Source organism: Pseudophryne corroboree, chromosome 6, assembly GCF_028390025.1.
Source record: "Pseudophryne corroboree isolate aPseCor3 chromosome 6, aPseCor3.hap2, whole genome shotgun sequence".
Lineage (NCBI taxonomy): Eukaryota > Metazoa > Chordata > Amphibia > Anura > Myobatrachidae > Pseudophryne > Pseudophryne corroboree.
This window is the reverse complement of record NC_086449.1, coordinates 18,279,881-18,304,400: the sequence shown is the minus strand read 5'-3', so window position 1 is coordinate 18,304,400 and position 24,520 is coordinate 18,279,881. Positions and strand designations below refer to the sequence as shown.

The window sequence follows — 24,520 nt, the reverse complement described above, 5'->3', positions numbered from 1 at the left end:
ATGTACCAGTTTAAGGTAAGGCCTGCGTAATGCATCAAATTTGAAAATAAAAATAAAAATAATAATATAAATATAAATAAAAATAAAAAAAAATAATAAAAATAATTAAAATATTGATAATCTAAGATCTAATATTAATAATCAAAACTAACAATAAACAAATAGTAACAAAAGGATAAAGATTAGAATAAGAAATTGGATATTTATCTAATATCGAAAATAGTATTGTCTGTCTCTGTCTGAATTGATATTATATGAATTCAATGTCTACAATTCCCTATAGATGGTGTATTTTGGCATATGCAGAGTGACGTAAAAATTATAACATATGCGTCCTCTCTCCCAAAAATCACTAATCCCAAAAATCATTAATTCTAAAAATCATTAATTCCAAAAAGCATTAATTCTGTATGCTTTGACAACATTGGATGGATTAATTATACATATGCACAGTGTGTTTATGTATAGGGATATATAATAAGAGGATATCCCTTCTCTCTCCCTGAATTTTGTAACTACATGATTGCATTTAAATGCTAGATAGAGGATAATAAATGGGTTGAATTTATTTATTTATAGAGTAGACGTCCATTGCTTATTCTGTATGTGCAAAGGGCCAGAAAAAACCTTTAGGACAACCAGAATTGGAGTCGTTCAAGTAGGTTGCAGTTATTTGCATTTAATTCTGTGTACGAATGATGGTTTGTGTGTGTCGGCTATTTTCTCTCTAAGATTTATTAAACAATTACTGTGATCATGTGTTTTAAATGGTATATTGATTGTGGTTGAATACGTTTTTATACTGAAATTAAAGGGTTAAAATAAACTAATGAGGTGCTAAGTGATTGGTACACCTGGTAGATAAGAATAGTGGATGGGAAAGGGAGTGTATTCTTCTGAGGAAACAGCCGTGATAACTGGGCTGAGAAACGCGTCAAGAGTTGCTCCCGAGCATTGTGGATAAAAGTTTTAAAAGCGGCATAGGAGTATCCTGCACGGGCTTCTAATCCTGCCAACCAAAGTAGATGTGACACGGTGAGCCCGGCCTAGAATACAGCTACCTGTCCTGAGGTCTGCAGTGAATGCTGACAGCGCGACCTGGACAGTGGAAGGCGGGCCATTTTACTTGGGACGGCAAAGGATAAGTTCCAACGAGAGGCGCAGCCGCAAGTAACACTCTGCCAGATACTGCAAGGTGATTGCCGAATCACCAACGGCGAGGAGACGGTGCAGTGCGCTTGGAATAAGAACTACATGCCCTTGGAGAGACGCAGCCGCAACTACATGGTGAGATACAACCAGTTTATTTTGAATACAGCCTGATAAGGATCACACTGATTACTGCTATCTTAAAAAAGGGGATCAGACTATACATTATCTAAAGACACGGGGACGCCCGTGAAAGATTACTAGATAAACATTCTGAACATTCCCGATAAAGCATGCACTGATTAAGCAACTATTGGTGATCCCAAACAAATTATTAGTGAAAATTCAGAGACACTGAAAGTTCAGAACAACAGAAATTCCCGGTCACGGGACCCTTCAAATTACCTATTATTTCAGATCTGACACTAACAACTGGGACTGTGGTTCTTTGAATCTAGGAGAATTAGAAAGGATTTTCAGTCACTATTTATTTTTGTAAATGGAGGGGAATATTTATGTCTAGGCTATAGAATACTGGTTGCTCTAATGAGATGATAAGATCTATTGAAACTGTATCCACTGTGTATAGTCATAATATCTAGAAGTGGTGTGGGGACACAAAAGGAGTCCCCAAAATACATATGAATATTGATTGATTTAATGGATACCTTTTAGATAATATTAATGTGGATGTATTCAGCATTTTTAGAAATTCATTTTTAATAAAAATACTCTTATAATTTGGACAGCGCTTTCATTATTTTCTGTTTCTTTTGTTAGAGACACGTGTACGCAAAGCAAAGATCCACCGTAACACAATTTATACGTTTATCAATGTAGATGATCCTTTATCATCTACCACGCACCACACTGACTTCGCCTTGTCTCTCAGGCACAGCTGTGTGTTTGTCTATACTTTAACTATATTACCTTTACTCTTAAACTATGAAATAGTGACAAATCTCTCTAAGCACGTTTATCAACTATAGAACTGGCAAACAGAAGAGTGATATACGAAAATACACAAATGAAAAAGAAATGCAGATATATATGTGCGTGCGTGTGTACGCAAGACAGAAAAAAAAATAAACAGTTTAAAAAAAAACACTATTGTTTTGTTCTTACCTCCGGTTCCCGGATTCCTTCAGCACCCTTTACTAAGAGAAGCAGACGCTTATCCAAACAGCACTACGAGGAATATGATCTCCCGCCCTTTGCTGCTGGATAATGTCTGCTGAAATTACCTAGTGTAGATATGTGAAGGACAGGACGAGCCCGCAATTGATAAAGCTAAATATTTATCGTATATAATACCCTTTATGAGGTCTAAGAACACTGTACGCTAACTACGTATGAAGTACCGTAAGGGTACGCACGTTGCGTAACAATCGCTTAGCCGTGGTCGAGACGCTCAAGCGTTACGTTCGCTCACGGCCAAGAGATCACTGGCAGGCACGCTATTGGCTGCCGAATACCGTAATGATTCGCTATAGCGATGCGACCGCTCGAGACCACGAGGAGATCACCAGCGGCGCATATGCTCACAATGTAAAACCTTTATATCTAAACCATAAACAGTGTATTATGCAGTAAACCCTTTGTGTAGTGATATGGTGTAAATGTAACACAGTATAACCTTACTAGCTTAAAAGCAGTTTGAGCGTCACCGACGCTCTGAGAATACTTAACTCTATAAGAAATACACAGATACCTGGGCTTAGGGTCCAACGCCTAATATATATATATTTTGAATGATATACTTGCAAAAGAATTAATACAAATACAAATCATACACTACAATATAACATAGACTAACTAACCAGGTAACTACACAGTAAATACAATACAATTAAGTTTAAGAGAAAAATGAGAGAAAGAGAAGAGAGAGAAAGATATGGCCCATAATAACAAGAGAGAAACAGTATGATTACGGAGAAAAACTTACGCACAAAGGAAACGATCGCATGCGCCTCTGGACATCCAGCTCCCGATTTTCAGCAATGATAACCGTTGAAGAGTGAGAGCTGGATGTGATCGGCCTTTCTATTTATGCCCCACACACAATGCAATTCAATGGTCCCTACAATCTCATTGTTCATTGGACACAGGAATTCCTCCTCGCATTATAACAAAAGGTCATAGGTTGATTCATACAGGTGGGCTGTGACTATTTCCAACAGCTCAGGTGGGAGGGAAACTGGGTTTCCCGCCACATGGGTAATAAAGTGCAAATAAAGTAAATGTTCATAAACTTCTTATGTCCATAACTATTCGCACGAGCGATTGATCTGCTTCAAACCAACACCGGAATATTTCTAATTAAATATTCTTCCGATGGATACTAAACACCACTGTATTACTCCTGTCTGACCCTTCGTATCAAACAAAGAGGGATTTCTCTGTTCATGAACATTCTATATTAACCAAACTTTCAGAATCTATCAAAGGGACCATGATCTAATAAATACATTATATAGTGAAAATATGTAATGATTGAGTCGCACGCTACGATCACATAAACTCTACCGTAAATACGCATACCGTGCGCCTGCGGGTGCCCGCGACTGTGAGTATGCGCACGTACGGGAGAGCGTACGCATGCGCAGCACGGACCTGTGTGAGGTGCAAATATGGTAGTGTGCATAGAGATATTTTTCTGACTTTGACAGGTTACTTCTTTCCTGGCTTTTATCAGCGTAGGAATGACTTCCTCCGGAATGCCCTTTTCCTTTAGGATCCGGAATTCAACCGCCATGCCGTCAAACGCAGCCGCGGTTAGTCTTGGAACAGACAGGGCCCCTGCTGTAGCAGATCCTGTCTGAGCGGTAGAGGCCATGGGTCCTCAGATATCATTTCTTGAAGTTCTGGGTACCAAGCTCTTCTTGGCCCATCCGGAACCACGAGTATCGTTCTTACTCCTCGTTTTCTTATTATTCTCAGTACCTTTGGTATGAGAGGCAGAGGAGGGAATACATAAACCGACTGGTACACCCACGGTGTCACTAGAGCGCCCACAGCTATTGCCTGAGGGTCCCTTGACCTGACGCAATATCTAGTTTTTTGTTTAGGCTGGACGCCATCATGTCCACCTGTGGCCTTTCCCAACGGTTTACCAACAGCTGGAAGACTTCTGGATGAAGTCCCCACTCTCCCGGGTGTAGGTCGCGTCTGCTGAGGAAGTCTGCTTCCCAGTTGTCCACTCCCGGAATGAACACTGCTGACAGTGCTAAGACGTGATTTTCCGCCCATCGGAGAATCCTTGTGGCTTCTGCCATCGCCATCCTGCTTCTTGTGCCGCCCTGTCGATTTACATGGGCGACTGCCGTGATGTTGTCTGATTGGATCAGTACCGGCTGGTTTTGAAGCAGAGGCCTTGCCAGACTTAGGGCATTGTAAATGGCCCTCAGTTCCAGAATATTTATGTAGGGACGACTCCTGACTTGACCAAAGTCCTTGGAAATTTCTTCCCTGTGTGACTGCCCCCCAGCCTCGAAGGCTGGCATCCGTGGTTACCAGGACCCAGTATGCCGAATCTGTGGCCCTCTTGAAGATGAGCACTCTGCAGCCACCACAGTAGAGATACCCTGGTCCTTGGAGACAGGGTTATCAGCCGATGCATCTGAAGATGCGATCCCGACCACTTGTCCAAGAGGTCCCACTGAAAGGTTCTTGCATGGAACCTGCCGAATGGAATTTTGCTTCGTAAGAAGCTACCATTTTTCCCAGGACTCGTGTGCAGTGATGCACAGATACCTGTTTTGGTTTCAGGAGGTCTCTGACTAAAGATGACAGCTCCTTGGCTTTCTCCTGCGGGAGAAACACTTTTTTCTGTTCTGTGTCCAGAACCATCCCCAGGAACAGTAGGCGTGTGGTAGGAACCAGCTGTGACTTTGGAATGTATAGAATCCATCCGTGCTGTTGTAGCACTTCCCGAGATAGTGCTACTCCGACCAAACAACTGCTCCTTGGACCTCGCCTTTATAAGGAGATCGTCCAAGTACGGGATAATTAAAACTCCCTTTTTTCGAAGGAGTATCATCATTTCTGCCATTACCTTGGTAAAGACCCTCGGTGCCGTGGACAGTCCAAACGGCAGTGTTTGGAATTGGTAATGGCAAACCTGTACCCCAAATCTGAGGTACTCCTGGTGAGGATGGTAAATGGGGACATGTAGGTAAGCATCCTTGATGTCCAGGGATACCATGTAATCCCCCTCCTCCAGGCTTGCAATAACCGCCCTGAGCGATTCCATCTTGAACTTGAATTTTTTTATGTATGTGTTCAAGGATTTCAAATTTAAAATGGGTCTCACCGAACCGTCCGGTTTCGGTACCACAAACAGTGTGGAATAGTAACCCCGTCCTTGTTGAAGTAGGGGCACCTTTACTATCACCTGCTGGGAATACAGCTTGTGAATTGCCTCTAGCACAGCCTCCCTGCCTGAGGGAGTTGTCGGCAAGGCAGATTTGAGTAATGTCAGGAACTGGTGCAGAATCCGGAATTCGGGATCAGGAACCAAGTAGTTGACGTTACCCAGAACAGAGGCGCAGAGTCTAACACGCCGGAAGGTTTTCACCAGGGAACCCCGCAAGGGGATATGGGCTTTGCGGCTTCCGACGTGCAGGTCGCGGCCCCCTGTCTGGGTCACTTGATACCTGAACTGGACTAGAGTTATGGTAGAGGTGTTGTGTATGATCAGCCGCAGGGATACACAGGAACAAACAGGAACTGGAGAAGGTGGCAGGGTGCACACGGCTAGATGGTACGCTGGGGCCGTGGAGATGGAACAGCAGCAGGCACTCCAGGGGTGACACAGGAGGTAGCGGCACACGGACGGACTGGGGTGCAGACACTTGGAGACAGGGTAACGGCAGTCGGCAGACTAAAGTCGTCAGCAAGATGTTGAAGCTGGAATTCAATACTGGAACAAGGCAAAACCCACTGGACAGATGAACTGAGACCAGAGAGGAACCAGAGAGCAGAACACCACATGGAGTAGCTATAACTTTCAAAGCTTCTTGGGATTGAGAGGCTTAAAAGAACAGGCTGGACCAGTCAGTTGTGAGCACCAGACAGGCCCCCAGTAATTGATATAACATGCAGCTGCAGTGCAGACTGAGCAGGCTGACAAGCTGAATAGTAGTTTTCAGGTAACGAGCTGTAATTACAGAATCCAGACACCTGTGAAGTCAGTTGCTGAGTGCAGGAGCTGAGACACTGGGAGACAACTATGCAGGAGCTAGCTGTGACCTGTAGTTCCACAAACTGAAGCAAAGGTAATTTATAACAATAACAAAACATGAGTGCTCAGGATTGTAACACAACTATAGAATCCTTCAAAAGTAGACTCAAGACTTTTCTGTTTACTCAAGCATTTCCATAATGTCCCTTTTAGTATCTTCATGCTTCTGTATTTTATGAAAATGTACTTCATTATTTTCTGTACTATATTATGCTATGTATCTGTTAAGCGCCTTGAGTCCTATTGGAGAAAGAGCACTATATAAATAAAAGTATTATTATTATTATTATTATTATTATTATTATTATTAAGGAAGATATACTGGCACAGAATGAGGTAGAGGATAAATGCTGTCACATGAAAAAAAAAAAAAATAATAATAATAATAATATATTATTATTATTATTATTATTATTATAAAGTCCCCACAATAGTATACGATTACAGATGCCTGCTGTCCTGCTGTTACATGTTGGCAGTATTCCTGTGTCCCCAGGACTGGGATACCAGCTCACAAAGCGCCCCTCACCACAAATTCTCACCACTGATGGAAATGCAATGCATAGTCAGTGCCTGCACTTCAGAAGGACATATACCCTCTGAACCTTCTGTGCAGATCTCTCTCCCTCCAGACAAACACACTATCTTTTTTAAAAGTCCCAAATATTCCTCCAGGAATAGACCTGCCTTCCAGGGCTGTCCAAGGCGTGGTGCTTATTGGAGCTGCAGAATAAGAAGTTGGAGATGGCATGGAGAAAGGCCATGTTCAATGCAGGTTAAAACCAGCTGATGCCCTGCCATATGTCTACACATGTCTAGGACAGAATAATGGCCCTCATTCCGAGTTGATCGCTCGCTAGCTGTTTTTACCAGCCGTGCAAACGCATAGTCGCCGCCCACGGGGGAGTGTATTTTCACTTTGCAAGTGTGCGAATGCCTGTGCAGCCGAGCTCTGCAAAAATATTTTGTGCAGTTTCAGAGTAGGTCTAGACTTACTCAGCCATTGCGATCACTTCAGTCTTTTTGATGCTGGATTTGATGTCAGACACCCGCCCTGCAAACACCCGGACATACCTGTGTTTTCCCTACCACTCCCAGAAAACGGTCAGTTGAAACCCATGAATGCCCTCTTTCTGTCAATCTTCTTGCGATTGGCTGTGCATATGGATTCTTCATTAAATCCATAGCTCAGCAACGATCCACATTGTACCCGTATGACGCACGTGCGCATTGCGGTGCACACACATGCGCATCAGAGACCTGATCGCAGCACAGCGAAAATCGGAAGCTTGCGATCAAATTGGAAAGACCCCCAAAACACGCTAATTAAGTTAGCCTTCCTCCAAATATCAGATACTGACCAGTCACCACCAGAATGAACCCCTTTGTTGCAGGCAAGGGAATCAAGCTGCTATTTGTCTGTGAAATTCTCTGGCATATACGGTACTTATTCCTATTAACAATTACACCCATTAAACACAGTATAACCAAATAAACTACATATTCCCAATATAACAGATTAAACTATACAATATAATAACAACACAATACAATACAATATTGCCCAGGATATAACTAATACCATAATATCAACTAATGGAGTCCATGGGTAGGGCCAGGGCTAGGAAAGTAACAGTCTTTAACACTGTGCGACACGAGGTTCAGGCTGTGTCCTCACACAGGGTGAGGAAGGGTATGATCCTGGGAATATTGTTGAGATGAAAACAGCAGGACTACAAAAAATACTAACTGTATGGTTTGAAGGGGAGGGAGGAGTCAATTATACATCCAAGATGGCATACTTGAGGCCTATAGGAGATGGTTGCTCTGTCAATAGAATATGAAATTGTGGGAAATGAGGTTATGCAGGAGAGTGGGAAGACAAAATCAGCTCAATCTTAGACATGTTTAGATTAAGAAAATGCTGGGGCATCCAAAAGAGTAGATAGTCAGTTGGAGATAAGAGTAATCAGAGAGAGTGAGAGGTCAGGGGAGGAAGGTAGATCTGAGTATCATCAGCATAGATGCGATATTGGAGGTCAAAAGAGGTAATGAGCTCATCTAAATAGGACATGTAGATGGAGAATAGTAGAAGTCCCAGAATGGAACCTTGGGGGACACCAACTGTTAGTATAAGTGTGGGGGGGGGGGGTGGAGTCATCAGATAAGACAGTGAAGGAACTACCAGAGAGGTAAAAGGACAGACAAGAGAGGGCAGTATCTCATAGACCAAGTGAAGGAAATATTTGCAGGAGAGGGTATCTCACAGTCTCAATAGCAGCAGAGAGGTAAAGGAGAATGAGTAGATAGATATGGCCCTTGGATTTGGCAGCTAGGAGGCCATTGCAGACTTTTGTGAGGGCACATTCAGGGGAGTGGAGAGGATGGAAAGCACAATGAAATGAGTTAAGAGGGGAGTGTGAGAAAAAAGGCCGTAAGGCATTTGTAAACAGTATGCTTAAGGAGTTTGGAGGCAAACAGGAGGAGAGAGATGTGTCAGTAGTTGGAAAGAGTGTTAAAAATAAGGTTTTTAAGAATGGGGGAAAGAAGGGTATGTTTGTGCAGCATGCAGAGGGGACAAATACTGATGAGAGGGAGTAATTTAGGAGGTGTGCAAGATTCAAACAGGCAGAAAGAGAGAGAGGTAGTGGAGGAGGTGGGAGGGATGGGGTCAAGGGGGGAGGTGGAAGGATGGAAGACCAGATTAGGGTCATTACTTCATCTCAAGATACATGGAAAAATAAGTCAATATTGATGAGATAGATGGGGAGGAGCAGTCTGGGAAAGGAGGGGTAGGGTGCAGAGGGTTTTGTGGGATGTGTTGTACTAAACTTATGTATGGAGTTAATTTTAGATGTGAAGTAGGTGGCAAAGTCAACGTCAGAGAGTGAGGAGGGAAGACAAAGAGTGGTTGGGCAGGAAAGGAAGTTAAAAGAGACACTGCGGGTTTGAGGAATGGGAGGAGATAATTTTTTGAAATATGAAATATTTAGAGAGGTATAGGGTAACACTGCAGGATGAGAGTATAAATTTGAAATTTTGCAAGTTGGCCACTTTTGCAGGTATTTGGTGCATGTGAAATGCCAGGGTTGAGGTGTGGATCTGTGCGGGTGAATAGTAGTAATCACCAGAGCAACAGATCCAAGAGCAGAAGTAAGGAGGCATTTTAGAGGGAAGTGGCATGTTCAGGACAGGAGAGGTGACATGGTGGGTGAAGACCAGAACAAATGAATGCCCACACACATGGGAGGGTGAGGCTGTCCAGACTAAATGATAATGTGAGGTTAAAGAGTTTATAGAGACAGAGGATTTTGTGGAGATATCAATTGGGATATTAAAGCAGCCTAAGATAAAAGGAACATCTAAAGAGAGGAAGTGATGGAGCCAGACAGTAAAGTTGTCAGGGAATTTGGATGGAGATCCATGGGGGTGGTAAATTACAGCTACTGAAGGGTGAACAGGTTGGAAGATGCTTTTAGCATGAAAAGGAAATTAATAGTAGATGGATGATTATTAGGATGTGAGTTGGTTGGAGTAACCAAAGGATAGGACCTCAACACCATCACCATGGTGACCCCCTGGCCAGGTGTTGTGAGAGAATGTGAGGCCCCCAGATGAAAAAGCTGTAGGAGATGAAGTGTGAGATAGGGAAGTCCAAGTTTCAGTAGAGACAAGGAAATTCAGGGATTTAGAAATGAAAATGTGATGGTTGGGGACCAGTTCTCACAGACAGATCTGACATTCTATAGGCCAAAGGAGAAAGAGATGAATGGGAGAGATGTGAATGAGATAATCAGGTTTGTTGTAGTGATGGGTAGAGATTAATTTAAAGAGCAGTAATGAAGAGAGTTTAGTGATGGTGCAAGTTTCTGAACTAGGATGTAAAGCTGCAGATGGTGGGTAGGGAGGCAGATTAATGTGATGTGGAAGGAGGTGAGTTGAGATGGCAGGAAGAGGAGGGAGAGAGCAAGGCTTAGTGGTGGGGTGGTATGACCATGGTGGGCAAGTAGAGATTGAGTGGAGTTGAGCATTGGTATAGGAGGGGAAGTGAAACCGAAGGTGTAAGGCAGACAGAGGAGTGGAAAGAGGTGGAGGAGACTAAGGGGATGATAGAGGTTTGAACAGGGAACAAAATTAAAGATAAGGTAGAAACTGAGTGATGGTCATGTTATAGGAGTGGCAAACAGTGTAAGGAAAATTGGAAGTAGGATTGGAGGATGTATGAGAGAGACAGTGCAGAAATTCAATATTAAACTAGACCATGGAAAAAGTAAGAGTATGTGAGGGTTGGCAAAAAAGCAATGGCAATTTTTAGAAATTGCTTTTAAGGGAATAAAGGCAAATTTACATTGGTAAAGATATACAGTACAAGCAGATATTTATGAAAAACAGGAAGCATGTACAACTAGTTGCAATTGAATTGGTACATTCATACAGTGTCCAAACAGGGAGTTCAGTGTAGTGTGGCCAGATAATGCAGACAGTAGGTGTTTGTTTTAGAGAGTTAGTGAACTCACATGTGTTGCTTCAAAACTGTCCTTCTATTGTGTAGAATATTCTTCTGTTTTCCTTTGGTTAATTGCTAGTGTAATGCAGAAATTATGTTTAAAGTATAAATTGCACTTTGATAATATGCACTTAGATTAACGTGCACCCTACAGTCAAGGCCTACAGCCTTATAATGATATTTAAGAAGGAATACTAATTAATTAAAACCCTCAATTTCCACCCAATACAAACCCAAAAATAAAATGGCTTAAGTAAACAAGCAGGGCATATCTACATTCCAAAGATCTAGGAAGTACAGTGATATAAATCACGCCTTCACTGAGACTACAGACTTGTGATACCAGGGGTGGTCTTCAGTATGCCGGCTGTCGGAATCTCGGCGCACAGTATACAGGTGCCAGAATCCCGACAGCCGGCATACCGACACTTATGCTCCCTCGTGGGGGTCCACGACCCCCTGGAGGGAGAATAAAATAGTGTGGCGCGCGCAGCGCACCACCATGCCCGCAGTGTGGCGAGCGCAGTGAGCCCGTAAGGGGCTCATTTGTGCTTGCCACACTGTCGGTATGCCGGTGGTCGGGCTCCCGGCGCCGGTATGCTGGTCCCATACTACACCCTGATACCAGTTATGACAATGTATCAACAATTAAATATCATAAGGCATTATAGCAGCAGTGTTTCTAGAGAGGAGGGGACCCATGTGCAGACTCCGTGTGTGGACCCCTCTTCTCCTGTAGCCGTCACTGCCGCTGTCCGCCGCTGTCAGCACTGAGACTCTGGCACAGTGCCAGAGTCTACAGCGCATGTACAAGACTCCAAAAAATGTCCGCCGCGCACACAGCCAAACCCTAACTCTCCTGTTGAGGCAGCCTAATCATAACCTTCCCCTCCTGCGGCCTAAACCTAACCCTGCTTCTAGTTCCTAACCCTAACCTCCCACAGTCTATCTCCAACCCTCCCCCGATACTTACTTCAGAATTTTGTCTGTCGGGATCCAGTGTCAGGATCCTCAGCAGTGTTGGATATTCGATACCGGTGTTCTGATTGCTGCATCCTGATTGTTGCGACGTCAACTACATCCCCACTCATATGCATTCCCTCTGTTTTTTGATAGCTGCAAAAGTGTCACTGATCTCTGTTTCTCTGCTGGCTGTGATATTAGTGTTGAGTTTTTAAGGGAATAAAAAAGTTATATCAGCTGTGCAGAAGGTGAGCAGGGCACCTATGAAGCATGACCCCCATGCAGTTGCATACGTAGGTGGTTCTGACACTCTGAATGTAACATGCAGCTTTGAATAAGGCCCCGCATGTATAATATTGCCTTCGGCATCTACAGCATCTGAATCACATTTGAAAAACTTTCTTCCACGCCATTTTCCTTGTCAAAACAAATCCCACAGTTGTATTTTTAGCAGTTGGCTGGCTGCAGCAACTACATGACAGAAGATAGCTGCCAAAAACTGTCAAAAATTAATTCAACCAGCTTAATATATGAGAACACGGGGAAGGTTCAGTCACTGTCAGCAACACAGCTTATTGTTGTAACCAGTGGTTGCTTCAAAGGTGGGGCTGCAGTATCATTCAAAATTCAAATAGGGGAGCCACACCAACTGCCACCCCAAATGCTACCAAACATCAAGGTCCAGAACTCCCTGGCAGTTGGTGCTGCTCTACTTTTTGACTTTGGAGACGCCACTGGTTGTAACTGCTATTGACTTCAGCCTTGGTGCAGATTATTGACTTAGGGGTGGATTTATTAAACCTAATGAGGTTAAGCCAGAGGTTCCCAAACTGTGTGCCGTGTCTCCCTGGGGTGCCTCGGGACACTTGCAGGGGTGCCCTGGGTTGGTGGTCCAGGACCAATTCAAATTATTCATGGTCAATATAATAGGCAAAACCAGTGCTGGTGGCTGCCAGTCATAAAATATGTGGCCAAAAAGAAGCAAATCTTGTCCCTCACCACACAACTAACCCTAAGGATGACATATAAACGCAATCTACTTAATGTAATATTTCTTTCTAAGTTTCTCAATAAGAAATTTTTGGCCTAGGGGTGCCGTGAAATAAATTCTGATATTCTAGAGCGCCGTGATTCCAAAAAGTTTGGAAACCACTGGGTTAAGCACTACTTTAGAAGGTGGTGTAATACTCCCATAATGTACAGTACTGTAGATATGCTAGATCATTAATTTCTTATCTTGTCACTTGAAAGTTGCAGCTGGATTCTAGAAATAATGAATTCTGTATTACTAATACACACACAAAACAGTAATGCTGATTTGGGGCCTAATTCATACCTGACCGCAACAGTAAATTATTTTTTCTTATTGGCAAAACCATGTTGCACTGCAGGGGGTGCAGATGTAACATGTAAAAGTATACCAGGTAGTATTTACTATGCACAGAAACAATATAACCCATCCAAATCTAACTCTCTCTGCACGTTGCATCTGCCCCACCTGCATTCACATGGTTTTGTCCATTAGAGGCAGATTTAGCTTTTGCAATCAGGTCTGAATTAGGCTCATGGAACATTGCAATGTGGAACTGCCACTTGGATGTAATGCATATATTTGATGGTGCTCAATGTTTCACTTGCTGCATCAGTTTATTACACATTTGTTGCTTCATCAGTAAATCTCTCTTAAGTATATTAATTAACACACAGGTTTTCTTATAATAATACACATGGGGTTGTAATAGGACTCTCCATAGATTCATCCACTTTTGTTTTACAGTTATGCACTTAATAAATACAGTATAAATGATGTTTACACAATACATTCTTATCATTCTACTGATTTGGAGCTCATCTCGCTGCAATGAAAACTGTGCATGGCTGTTTCTAAGGTCATTAGATATTTAAACAATTATTGCTGTCAGATTTATCAGCTTTGTGGATTTTTTTTCTTTCTTCTTTTGTTAACTTTTAATTTACATATATATATGGGGTGGTGGGCTCCCCTTTGTCAGGGGGATTCCCCGGCCAGAGGATACTGACATCACTAGCTTTCCCTTTTTATGCAGCAGCAGAACCAGGAAGCCAGAATGCAAGCAGAATAGTATACAGTGTAAGCAGAGACACAGGAGTATCAGGTTTTATGAGCTACCTATGGAGCTTTCCGACCAGAGAAGAGATAGTGTGGTGGAAAAGGGCTGTAAGTGACACAGGGATACCTGCCTGGGTGTCTGCATCCTGTGTAACCTGTTATCTAATGAGGGTCTAGAGAGAGACCTCCTGAGTCCTGTTCCAGCATGTAAGTAGTACAGGGTCTGGTGCTATTCCTGCATATGACAAGATAAATTAAATATTTTTTAATGTGTATTTTAAGGTTGTTTAAGTTGTCTTTGTTCCACAACAAGAAAATTAGGTGGTGCTATAAACAGTACCCAGGCATTATTAAACTATTAGTTTAAATCTAATATACACCATTGGTTTAAATGTAATATACACAATCCATACCTCCCACCATGACCCATTCCAGGAGGTACAAAATGCTCTCTATCTGGACTTCCTTCTTAAGTTATGACAGCGATCACATTTCTTATCTATTAAATAGTTCCACACTGGTGACACCAATCACAGTTTAAGAGGGAAGTCCAGGTAGAGAGTATTTTGTCACTACTGGATTGGGTCATGTTGGGATGTATGCACAATCTAATATACCCCCCTTTCACCGGGTCCCCCTGTCTTAAGTGCCCTGGGCACCCCAAGTCTTGTGCAGAAGAATTTCAGAATCAACAATTTGTGAATATTTAAACAAGTTAGGCCCAGATTTATCAAGACTTGGAGAGTGATAAACTGCACGGTGAAAAAGTACCAACCAATCAGCTCCTAACTGTCGTGTTACAGTCTGTGGCTGGTACTTTATCACCGTGCAAGTTATCACTCTCCATGGCTTGATAAATCTGGTCCTTAATCTCTAATTATATGATGCTAGCAAAATATGGGCTGACTATCTGCACTAGAGATTGCGTGGACATATAATGTAAGAGATCCCTATCAGTAGGCAGTAGGTTTTGATATTGATTCACATATAAATCATTTATGTTTTTTCAAAAAGTGAGGGATGACACAATAGACAAAATTGCAATGACAATAAATGGGGGAAATGCAGAGGCTGCACGAAGAGAAAGAGATATATATCTTTTAACAACTCAATATTTCACATATAGTATGTGTCACCTTTGTCTGTCTGCCCCTCTCCGTTAGGATGTAAGCTCTCATGAGCAGGGCCCTCTGCCCTCATGCTCTTCTCTTCTCTTACATAGACTATCTTCTACTCAATACTCCTTACTGTACATCGGCACCTGGCCCTCAGTTTCGGCCACCCTGAGGGTTATTTCAGCGTGATGCAGCAATATTTATATACCATGTACTTGTCCTACATTGTCTTGTACTGTAAGTCACTATTTTTCTTGTTTTGCTCCTTTGTTTATGTACTTTGTTAGGCGCTGAGTATCCCTTGTGGTGCCATATAAGTAAAGCATAATAATAATAATAATAATAATAATAATAATAACATTATTATTATTATTATTATTATTATTATTATTATTATTATTATTATTATAAAACAGTAAAGTATACAGGTAGGAAAGGTATAGTAGAGAGTGGGTTAAAAAGAGATATTGAATTAAAAATAAATTATTGTGCATTCTTCATGTTTCTATATTCAGTTATTTTGTACAAGATAAGTGAGAGTAAGCTCACCTGCCTGATGAGTAGTGAATTAGGATATACTGTACAGTACTTTTTTACAAGTGGTTACTTATTCCTATAATAACCATTTCCTGAGGCACCAGCGACTGTAAAGCAATGATATCTAGGTTGGCCAATGAAGGAAATAAGAGTCGTGTTGCCACCAGTGTCTTATGTGTTTGTTGTATGGAGGAATATATTTGTATGTTGACCAGAAGCTTACGGTTAAAGTGTAAAATTGTATGGTGGAATCTATACATGTTAGTATATCAGGTTGTCTCTATTGCACCTTAGTCACTATGGATTTAGCCATGGATTTCAAAATACAATATACAAGTGAGTTCCTAGTCCTAAATTGCAGCATTTAGCAGTCTATAGTCATGACAGCTTGCAATGTGTGTTGGAATAAATGATCATTTTTATTGATCTGGTAATTAGCCGATAGGCTGCATGCACAAAATTAACCATCTCACAATATAAACCAGGCCTGGCCAACATGCGGTCTTCGAGCTGTTGTAAAGGTCCACATTCCAGCATACCCTGCCACAGTTTTTGCATTCCCAAATAGCAAAATGGTGGCAGGACTTGTAGTTTCACAACAGCTGGAGAGACATAGCTTGGGCAGGTCTGCTGCTATATACTGTATAATGGGAAACACTGCCACTATTCTATTTTATAAAAAGGATCAAGTATGATACATTAAAATACACTTTCTTTCATTTTCACACATACCTGAAGGTTTTTCATTAACCGTTAAACAGTATTAAAAAGTTTCCATCTTATCTTTCCAGTGCATCAAGTATAATAATACAATTAGTGTGATGCAAAAAGGAGCAGAAGACACTCCTATGTGGGAATATACTGTAGCACCACACTATGGATCAGTATGTGGGGAATTTTGCTCTGGTGGCAAATGTAACGTTGATTTCTAAGGTAAGGCTTTCTGGGCATTGTCACACTAAATTCAGACTAAAATACTGAATATTCATATTGCTCTCAGAAAAGGTGAATAATTGCATCAATAAACAAGATGAAGGGCCAGATGTGATGAAGTCCAAGTTGGCCGGATATGCAGGTTGCTAGCCAAACTTGGACTTGTTTTTAAAGGGGCATGGATTTACCTTGTTAGTGACTGCCCCTTTAAAAATAGTCAGTGTTCGGCTGGCATCCCGCACATCCGGTGAACTCGTACTCCATTACATCCGGTCCCCAATGTCCAGTTGGGGGAAAGATGTTTAATTTACAGTGGTGGCCAAAATTGCGGACACTTTTTGAAATTTGAATTTTTTTCAACTTTGAATGCTTATAAAAACTGTTTCACTTCACGCAGTGCAATGATTCATATATCAAATAAAAGGAAATTTAATACTGAATTCAACACAATAAATAGCGGTCTAATATTTGCATTTCTAGGGAAGTTATGCTACTTTCAGTCAGACATAGAATCACAGATGCGTGAGATTTCCTTTCATTTGATATATGAATCATTACACTGCATGAAGTGTAACAGTATTTATAAGCATTTGAAGTTGAAAAACATTCAAATTTCAAAAAGAGTCCGCAATTTTAGCCACCACTGTCAAACCTCACATCAATGATGGGGCAGTCTGATAGATATGAATGAGACACTAAATCATTTGCCATCACCACTTAGATTCCTATACACAAATCTGGGCTGATTCAGGGTCGCACAGAAAAGCCGCTACAAACGCCTTCTTTGGAGTATATCAGCAAGGCCGAATGTGCAGGGACTGAGATTTCCACTTATACCACCCATACATGCTGTAATACCAATTGGTGCATCTTTATATGTCAACATTGGTTGCCCTGTGGCCATCTGACCATTACCTCCTATGCATGCGGTTGTGTGTCTGATAACTTAGCTGCTTGCTTAGAAACTCCCATAACTCGCCATTTTTGTGTGCACTACCAGCCACCTCCCAGCCAACGACCCATGACTTAGCTCCGCAAGATTCCACCAATTTTGTTTTTGGTTGGATTTTACTGAATCTGAACTGCTCACCTCTAATGATAAAAAAACAAATATGTGATAATAAACGTTTCCATGAAAAGAAATTAAGCAAATCGGCTATTTGAAAATCTCATATAACTGTTTTGTTGATTTTGCATCTATAGGTAAACACTACTCTGGTCGCTGAATTTGTTCTCTTGGGATTTCAGAATTTACACGGTCTGCAATGCTTAATCTTCCTCCTTGTTCTGATGATGTACTGCATGACAATATGCGGGAACCTCATGATCATCTCATTAGTGTCCTACAGTAAGAACCTCCAGTCCCCCATGTACTTCTTCCTGACACAGCTGTCCCTATCTGACATCTTACTGACAACGGACATTGTGCCTAACATGCTTCGCATTGTCCTACATGGGGTGACTACTATATCTTTCAAGGGGTGCATTACCCAGTTTTATTTCTTCTCATTTTCAGAATGTCTACAGTGTCTTCTTCTGACGGTGATGTCTTATGACAGATATTTAGCCATATGTAAACCATTAAGTTATATCTCTGTAATGAACAGTATGTTATGCCTGATATTAATTATTATGTCTTGGTTATTAAGCATTTCTATATCACTGATTAACACAGTGTCTTTAGGTTCCTTGCAGTTTTGTGGACCAAACATCATCGATCATTTCTTCTGTGATTACACACCCTTAATAAAACTATCTTGCTCAGATACATTCATTGTGAAACTAGAAGTCACTCTTCTAAGCTTTCCTGTAATTGTCTTCCCATTTTTAATGATCACTGTATCCTACGCTCGAATTATCTTGGTTATACTAAGAATCCCATCTGTTAATGGGAGGCAGAAAGCCTTCTCCACCTGCAGCTCCCACCTGACCGTTGTGTTCACTTATTACATCACACTAATATCTATGTATGGTCTTCCAGCAAGAGGACCATCACTGTACTCAAGCAAAGTCACTTCATTGCTCTATACAATGGCTATTCCATTATTCAATCCAATCATTTACAGCTTGAGAAATAAAGACATGAAGGTTGCTTTACTAAAGGCTATTGATAGTTCCATGGAATGTTATTCTAATATGTTTTGAATAAGTAATATGTATCAAGTCATGTATGGAGGAAAGAGTGATCGCTTCCAGCCTTTTCTCCATATTTGCCTCTAGTGGCAACACAGGAAATTACATGAAGCTCCATCTCTTCCTATCTGCACTGAAATTCTCTGTCACTCCAGATCCTTTTTTTGAGTGGTTCTCCAGTTTTGGAATCACTCAATATTATATATGGTGTCGCTCTGCTTCAAAAACTGGGGCTGACATGTGAATTACAGATGTTTTTAATTTATTGATTTGTCATACTACAAAGCAACCGGTTACTGTATAAAAATAGAGATGTGCACCGGAAATTTTTCGGGTTTTGTGTTTTGGTTTTGGATTCGGTTCCATGGCCGTGTTTTGGATTCGGAGGCATTTTGGCGAAACCTCCCTGAAAATGTTTCGTCGGATTCGGGTGTTTTTTTTCTCAAAAAGCCCTCAAAAACAGCTTAAATCATAGAATTTGGGGGTAATTTTGATCCTATAGTATTATTAACCTCAATAACCATAATTTCCACTCATTTCCAGTCTATTCTGCACACCTCACACCTCACAATATTATTTTTAGTCCTAAAAGTTGCACCGAGGTCACTGGATGACAAAGCTAAGCGACCCAAGAGGGCGGCACAAACACCTGGCCCATCTAGGAGTGGCAATGCAGTGTCAGACAGGATGGCACTTATAAAAATTGGCCCCAAACATCACATGATGCAAAGATTAATAAAAAAAGAGGTGCAAGATGGAATTGTTCTTGGGCCCTCCCACCCACCCTTATGTTGTATAAACAGGACATGCACACTTTAACAAACCCATCATTTCAGCCACAGGGTCTGCCACATGACTGTGACTGAAATGACTGGTTGGTTTGGGCCCCCACCAAAAAAGAAGCAATCAATCTCTCCTTGCTCAAACTGGCTCTACAGAGGCTAGATGTCGACCTCATCATCATCCTCCGATTCCTCACCCATTTCACTCTGTACATCCCCCTCCTCACAGATTATTAATTCGTCCCCACTGGAATCCACCATCACAGGTCCCTGTGTACTTTCTGGAGGCAATTGCTGGTGCATGTCTCCTTGGAGGAATTGATTATAATTGATTTTGATGAACATCATCTTCTCCACATTTTGTGGAAGTAACCTCGTACGCCAATCACTGACAAGGTGACCGGCTGCACTAAACACTCTTTCGGAGTACACACTCGAGGGGGGGCAACTTAGGTAAAATAAAGCCAGTTTGTGCAAGGGCCTCCAAATTGCCTCTTTTTCCTGTCAGTATACGTACGGACAGTCTGACATGCCTACTTGGATGCGGTCACTCATATAATCCTCCACCATTCTTTCAATGGTGACAGAATCATATGCAGTGACAGTTGACGACATGTCAGTAATCGTTGGCAGGTCCTTCAGGCCGGCCCAGATGTCAGAATTCGCTCCTGACTGCCCTGCATCACTGCCAGCGGGTGGGCACGGAATTCTTATCCTTTTCCTCGCAGCCCCAGTTGCGGGAGCATGTTAAGGAGGAGCTGTTGACGGGTCACGTTCCGCTTGACTTGACAATTTTCTCACCAGCAGGTCTTTGAACCTATGCAGACTTGTGTCTGCTGGAAAGAGAGATACAACGTAGGCTTTAAACCTAGGATCGAGCACAGTGGCCAAAATGTAGTGCTCTGATTTCAACAGATTGACCACCTGTGAATCCTGGTTAAGCGAATGAAGGGCTCCATCCACAAGTCCCACATGCCTAGCGGAATCGCTCCGTCTTAGCTCCTCCTTTAATCTCTCCAGCTGCTTCTGCAATAGCCTGATATGGGGAATGACCTGACCCAGGCTGGCAGTGTCTGAACTGACTTCACGTGTAGCAAGTTCAAAGGGTTGCAGAACCTTGCACAAAGTTGAAATCTTTCTCCACTGCGCTTGAGTCAGGTGCATTCCCCCTCCTTTGCCTATATTGTTGGCAGATGTATTGGCTTGAATGGCCTTTTGCTGCTCCTCCATCCGCTGGAGCATATAGAGGGTTGAATTCCACCTCGTTACCACCTCTAGCTTCAGCTGATGGAGGGGCAGGTTCAGGAGTGTTTGCTGGCGCTCCAGTCTTCGGCACGCGGTGGCTGAGTGCTGAAAGTGGCCCGCAATTCTTCGGGCCACCGACAGCATCTCTTGCACACCCCTGTCAGTTTTTAAAAAAAAATCTTCACCACCAAATTCAATGTATGTGAAAAACATTTGACGTGCTGGAATTTGCCCACATGTAATGTACGCACAATATTGGTGGCGTTGTCCGATGTCACAAATACTCAGGAGAGTCCAATTGGGGTAAGCCATTCTGCGATGATGTTCCTCAGTTTCCGTAAGAGGTTGTGAGCTGTGTTCCTCTTATGGAAAGTGGTGATACAAAGTGTAATCTGCCTAAGAATGAGTTGTCGTTTGCGAGATGCTGCTACTGGTACCGCTGCTGCTGTTGTTTCTGTGGGAGGCAATACATCTACCCAGTGGGCTGTCACAGTCATATAGTCCTGAGTCTGCCCTGCTCCACTTGTTCACATGTCCGTGGTTAAGTGGACATTGGGTACAACTGCATTTTTTAGGACACTGGTGACTCTTTTTCTGACGTCTGTGTACATTCTCTGTATCGCCTGCCTAGAGAAGTGGAACCTAGATGGTATTTGGTACCAGGGACACAGTACCTCAAGAAATTCTCTAAGTCCCTGTGAATTAACGGTGGATACCGGACACACATCTAACACCAACACAGCTGCCAAGGCCTAAGTTATCCGCTTTGCAACAGGATGACTGCTGTGATATTTCATCTTCCTCAAAAAGGACTGTTGGACAGTCAATTGCTTACTGGAAGTAGTACAAGTGGTCTTCCTCTCACTTCCCCTCTGGGATGATGATTGACTCCCAGCAGCAACAACAGCAGCGCCAGCAGCAGTAGGCGTTACACTCAAGTATCCATCAGAGGAATCCCAGGCAGGAGAGGACTCATCAGACTTGCCAGTGACATGGCCTGCAGGACTATTGGCGTTCCTGTCTAAGGAGGAAATTGACACTGAGGGAGTTGGTGGTGTGGTTTACAGGAGCTTGGTTACAAGAGGAAGGGATTTAGTTGTCAGCGAACTGCTTCCGCTGTCACCCAAAGTTTTTGAACTTGTCAATGACTTCTGATGAATGCGCTCCAGGTGACGTATAAGGGAGGATGTTCCAAGGTGGTTAATGTCCTTACCCCTACTTATTACAGCTTGACAAAGGCAACACACGGCTTGACACCTGTTGTCCGCATTTCTGTTAAAATAATTCCACACCGAATAGGCGATTTTTTTTTGTAATTTGACCAGGCATGTCAATGGCCATATTAGTCCCACGGACAACAGGTGTCTCCCCGGGTGCCTGACTAAAACAAACCACCTCACCATCAGAATCCTCCTTGTCAATTTCCTCCTCAGCGCTAGCAACACCCACATCCTCATCCTGGTGTACTTCAACAGTGACATCTTCAATTTGAATATCAGGAACTGGACTGCGGGTGCTCCTTCCAGCACTTGCAGGGGGCGTGCAAATGTTGGAAGGCGCCACCTCCTCCCGTCCAGTGTTGGGAAGGTCAGGCATCGCAACCGACACAATTGGACTCTCCTTGGGGATTTGTGATTTAGAAGAATGTACAGTTCTTTGCTGTGCTTTTGCCAGCTTAACTCTTTTCATTTTTCTAGCGGGAGGATGAGTGCTTCCATCCTCATGTAAAGCTGAACCACTAGCCATGAACATAGGACAGGGCCTCAGCCGTTCCTTGCCACTCCGTGTCGTAAATGGCATATTGGCAAGTTTACGCTTCTCATCAGATGCTTTTAGTTTTGATCTTTGGGTCATTTTACTGAACTTTTGATTTTTGAATTTTACATGCTCTGTACTATGACATTGGGCATCGGCCTTGGCAGACGACGTTGATGGCATTTCATCATCTCGGCCATGACTAGTGGCAGCAGATTCAGCACGAGGTGGAAGTGGATCTTGATCTTTCCTTATTTTACCCTCCACATTTTTGTTCTCCATTTTTTAATGTGGGGAATTATATGCCAGTAATATATCAATAGCAATGGCCTAATGTACCGTACTGCTATATATATACTGGTGGTCAGCAAAATTCTGCACTGTCCTCCTACTATATACTGCGCACAACTAAAATGCAGGACAGGTATGGATGGATAGTATACTTGACGACACAGAGGTAGAGCAATGAACTACTGTACCGTGCTGCTATATATATATACTGGTGGTCAGCAAAATTCTGCACTGTCCTCCTACTATATACTGCGCACAAATAAAATGCAGCACAGGTATGGATGGATAGTATACTTGACGACACAGAGGTAGAGCAATGGACTACTGTACCGTACTGCTATATATATATATATATATATATATATATACTGGTGATCAGCAAAATTCTGCACTGTCCTACTATATACTGCGCACAACTTAAATGCAGCACAGGTTTGGATGGATAGTATACGTGACAACACAGAGGTAGAGCAATGGACTACTGTACCGTACTGCTATTTATATATACTGGTGGTCAGCAAAATTCTGCACTGTCCTGCCACTATATACTACAATGCAGCACAGATATGGAGCGTTTTTCACGCAGAGAACGTAGATATTTTCAGCACACTGAGCACAGATATTTGCAAGCACACTGAGCACAGATATTTGCAGCACCCTGAACACAGAAACTGAGAGAACGCAGCCACATCCTCTCGCTATCATCTCCAAAGCACGAGTGAAAATGGCGGCGATGCGCGGCTCCTTATATAGAATACGAATCTCGCGAGAATACGACAGCGGGATGATGACGTTCGGGCGCGCTCGGGTTAACCGAGCAAGGCGGGAAGATCCGAGTATGCCTCGGATCCGTGTAAAATAGGTGCAGTTCGGGGGGGTTCGGATCTCGAGGAACCGAACCCGCTCATCACTAATATATACTGGTCACACAACAATGCAGCAGATATTGAGCAATGATGATCAGGATACTGTCTAGAACTGAGTCTGACACGGAGCTACAAGATACAGCAATGGCCTACTGTACTGTACTATAATTATATACTGGTGGTCCCCACAATGCAGCACACTGATCAGATATTTGCAGCACACTGAGCACAGATATGGAGCGTTATCAGGCAGAGAACATAGATATATTCAGCACACTGAGCACTGATATTTGCAGCACACTGAGCACAGATATTTGCAGCACACTGAGCACAGATATGGAGCTTTTCAGGGAGAGAACGTAGCCACGTCCTCTCCGTTCAATCTCCAATGCACGAGTGAATATGGCGGCGACGCGCGGCTCTTTACATGGAATACGAATCTCGCGAGAATCCGACAGTGGTATGATGACGTTTGGCCTCGTTCGAGTTAACCAAGCAAGGCGTGAAGATCCGAGGCTGCCTCGGACTCGTGTAAAATAGGTGATTTTCGGGGGGGTTCGTATCTCAACGAACCGAACCCGCTCATCTCTAATAAAAACACAATAAACACAATAAAAGATGTATGTAAAATATAAATAACCCAAATCAATTATTCAACATACATAATAGATGACAATAAAATGCTATATACATATCGGTTGGTTGGATCAAGGGTAAAAACTACAACACTCCTTCAGATGTTTCTGTGTATTGTTACCAATGTTCCTTAATGTATTAACAGATTCACTATGCGTTACCAGCGGACAGGATGCCGGCTGTCCATATCTCGACAGCAGCATTAAGGTATTAACACCCTAGAGAGATGAAGTCACCTTTAATATTGCACATGTATGTGTCTTTCATATGGGTGCCC

General features: G+C 42.6%; 1 protein-coding gene across 1 annotated transcript; it reads left to right on the top strand.

Moving 5' to 3' along the window:
- On the top strand, nt 1-18,680 carry LOC134934078 (olfactory receptor 1468-like). The gene is made up of 2 exons (XM_063929587.1): nt 1-15; nt 17,739-18,680. Exons 1-2 carry the CDS (start codon nt 1-3, stop codon nt 18,678-18,680), a joined length of 957 nt encoding a protein of 318 aa, XP_063785657.1.
- The last annotated feature ends 5,840 nt before the right edge of the window (nt 18,681-24,520 follow it).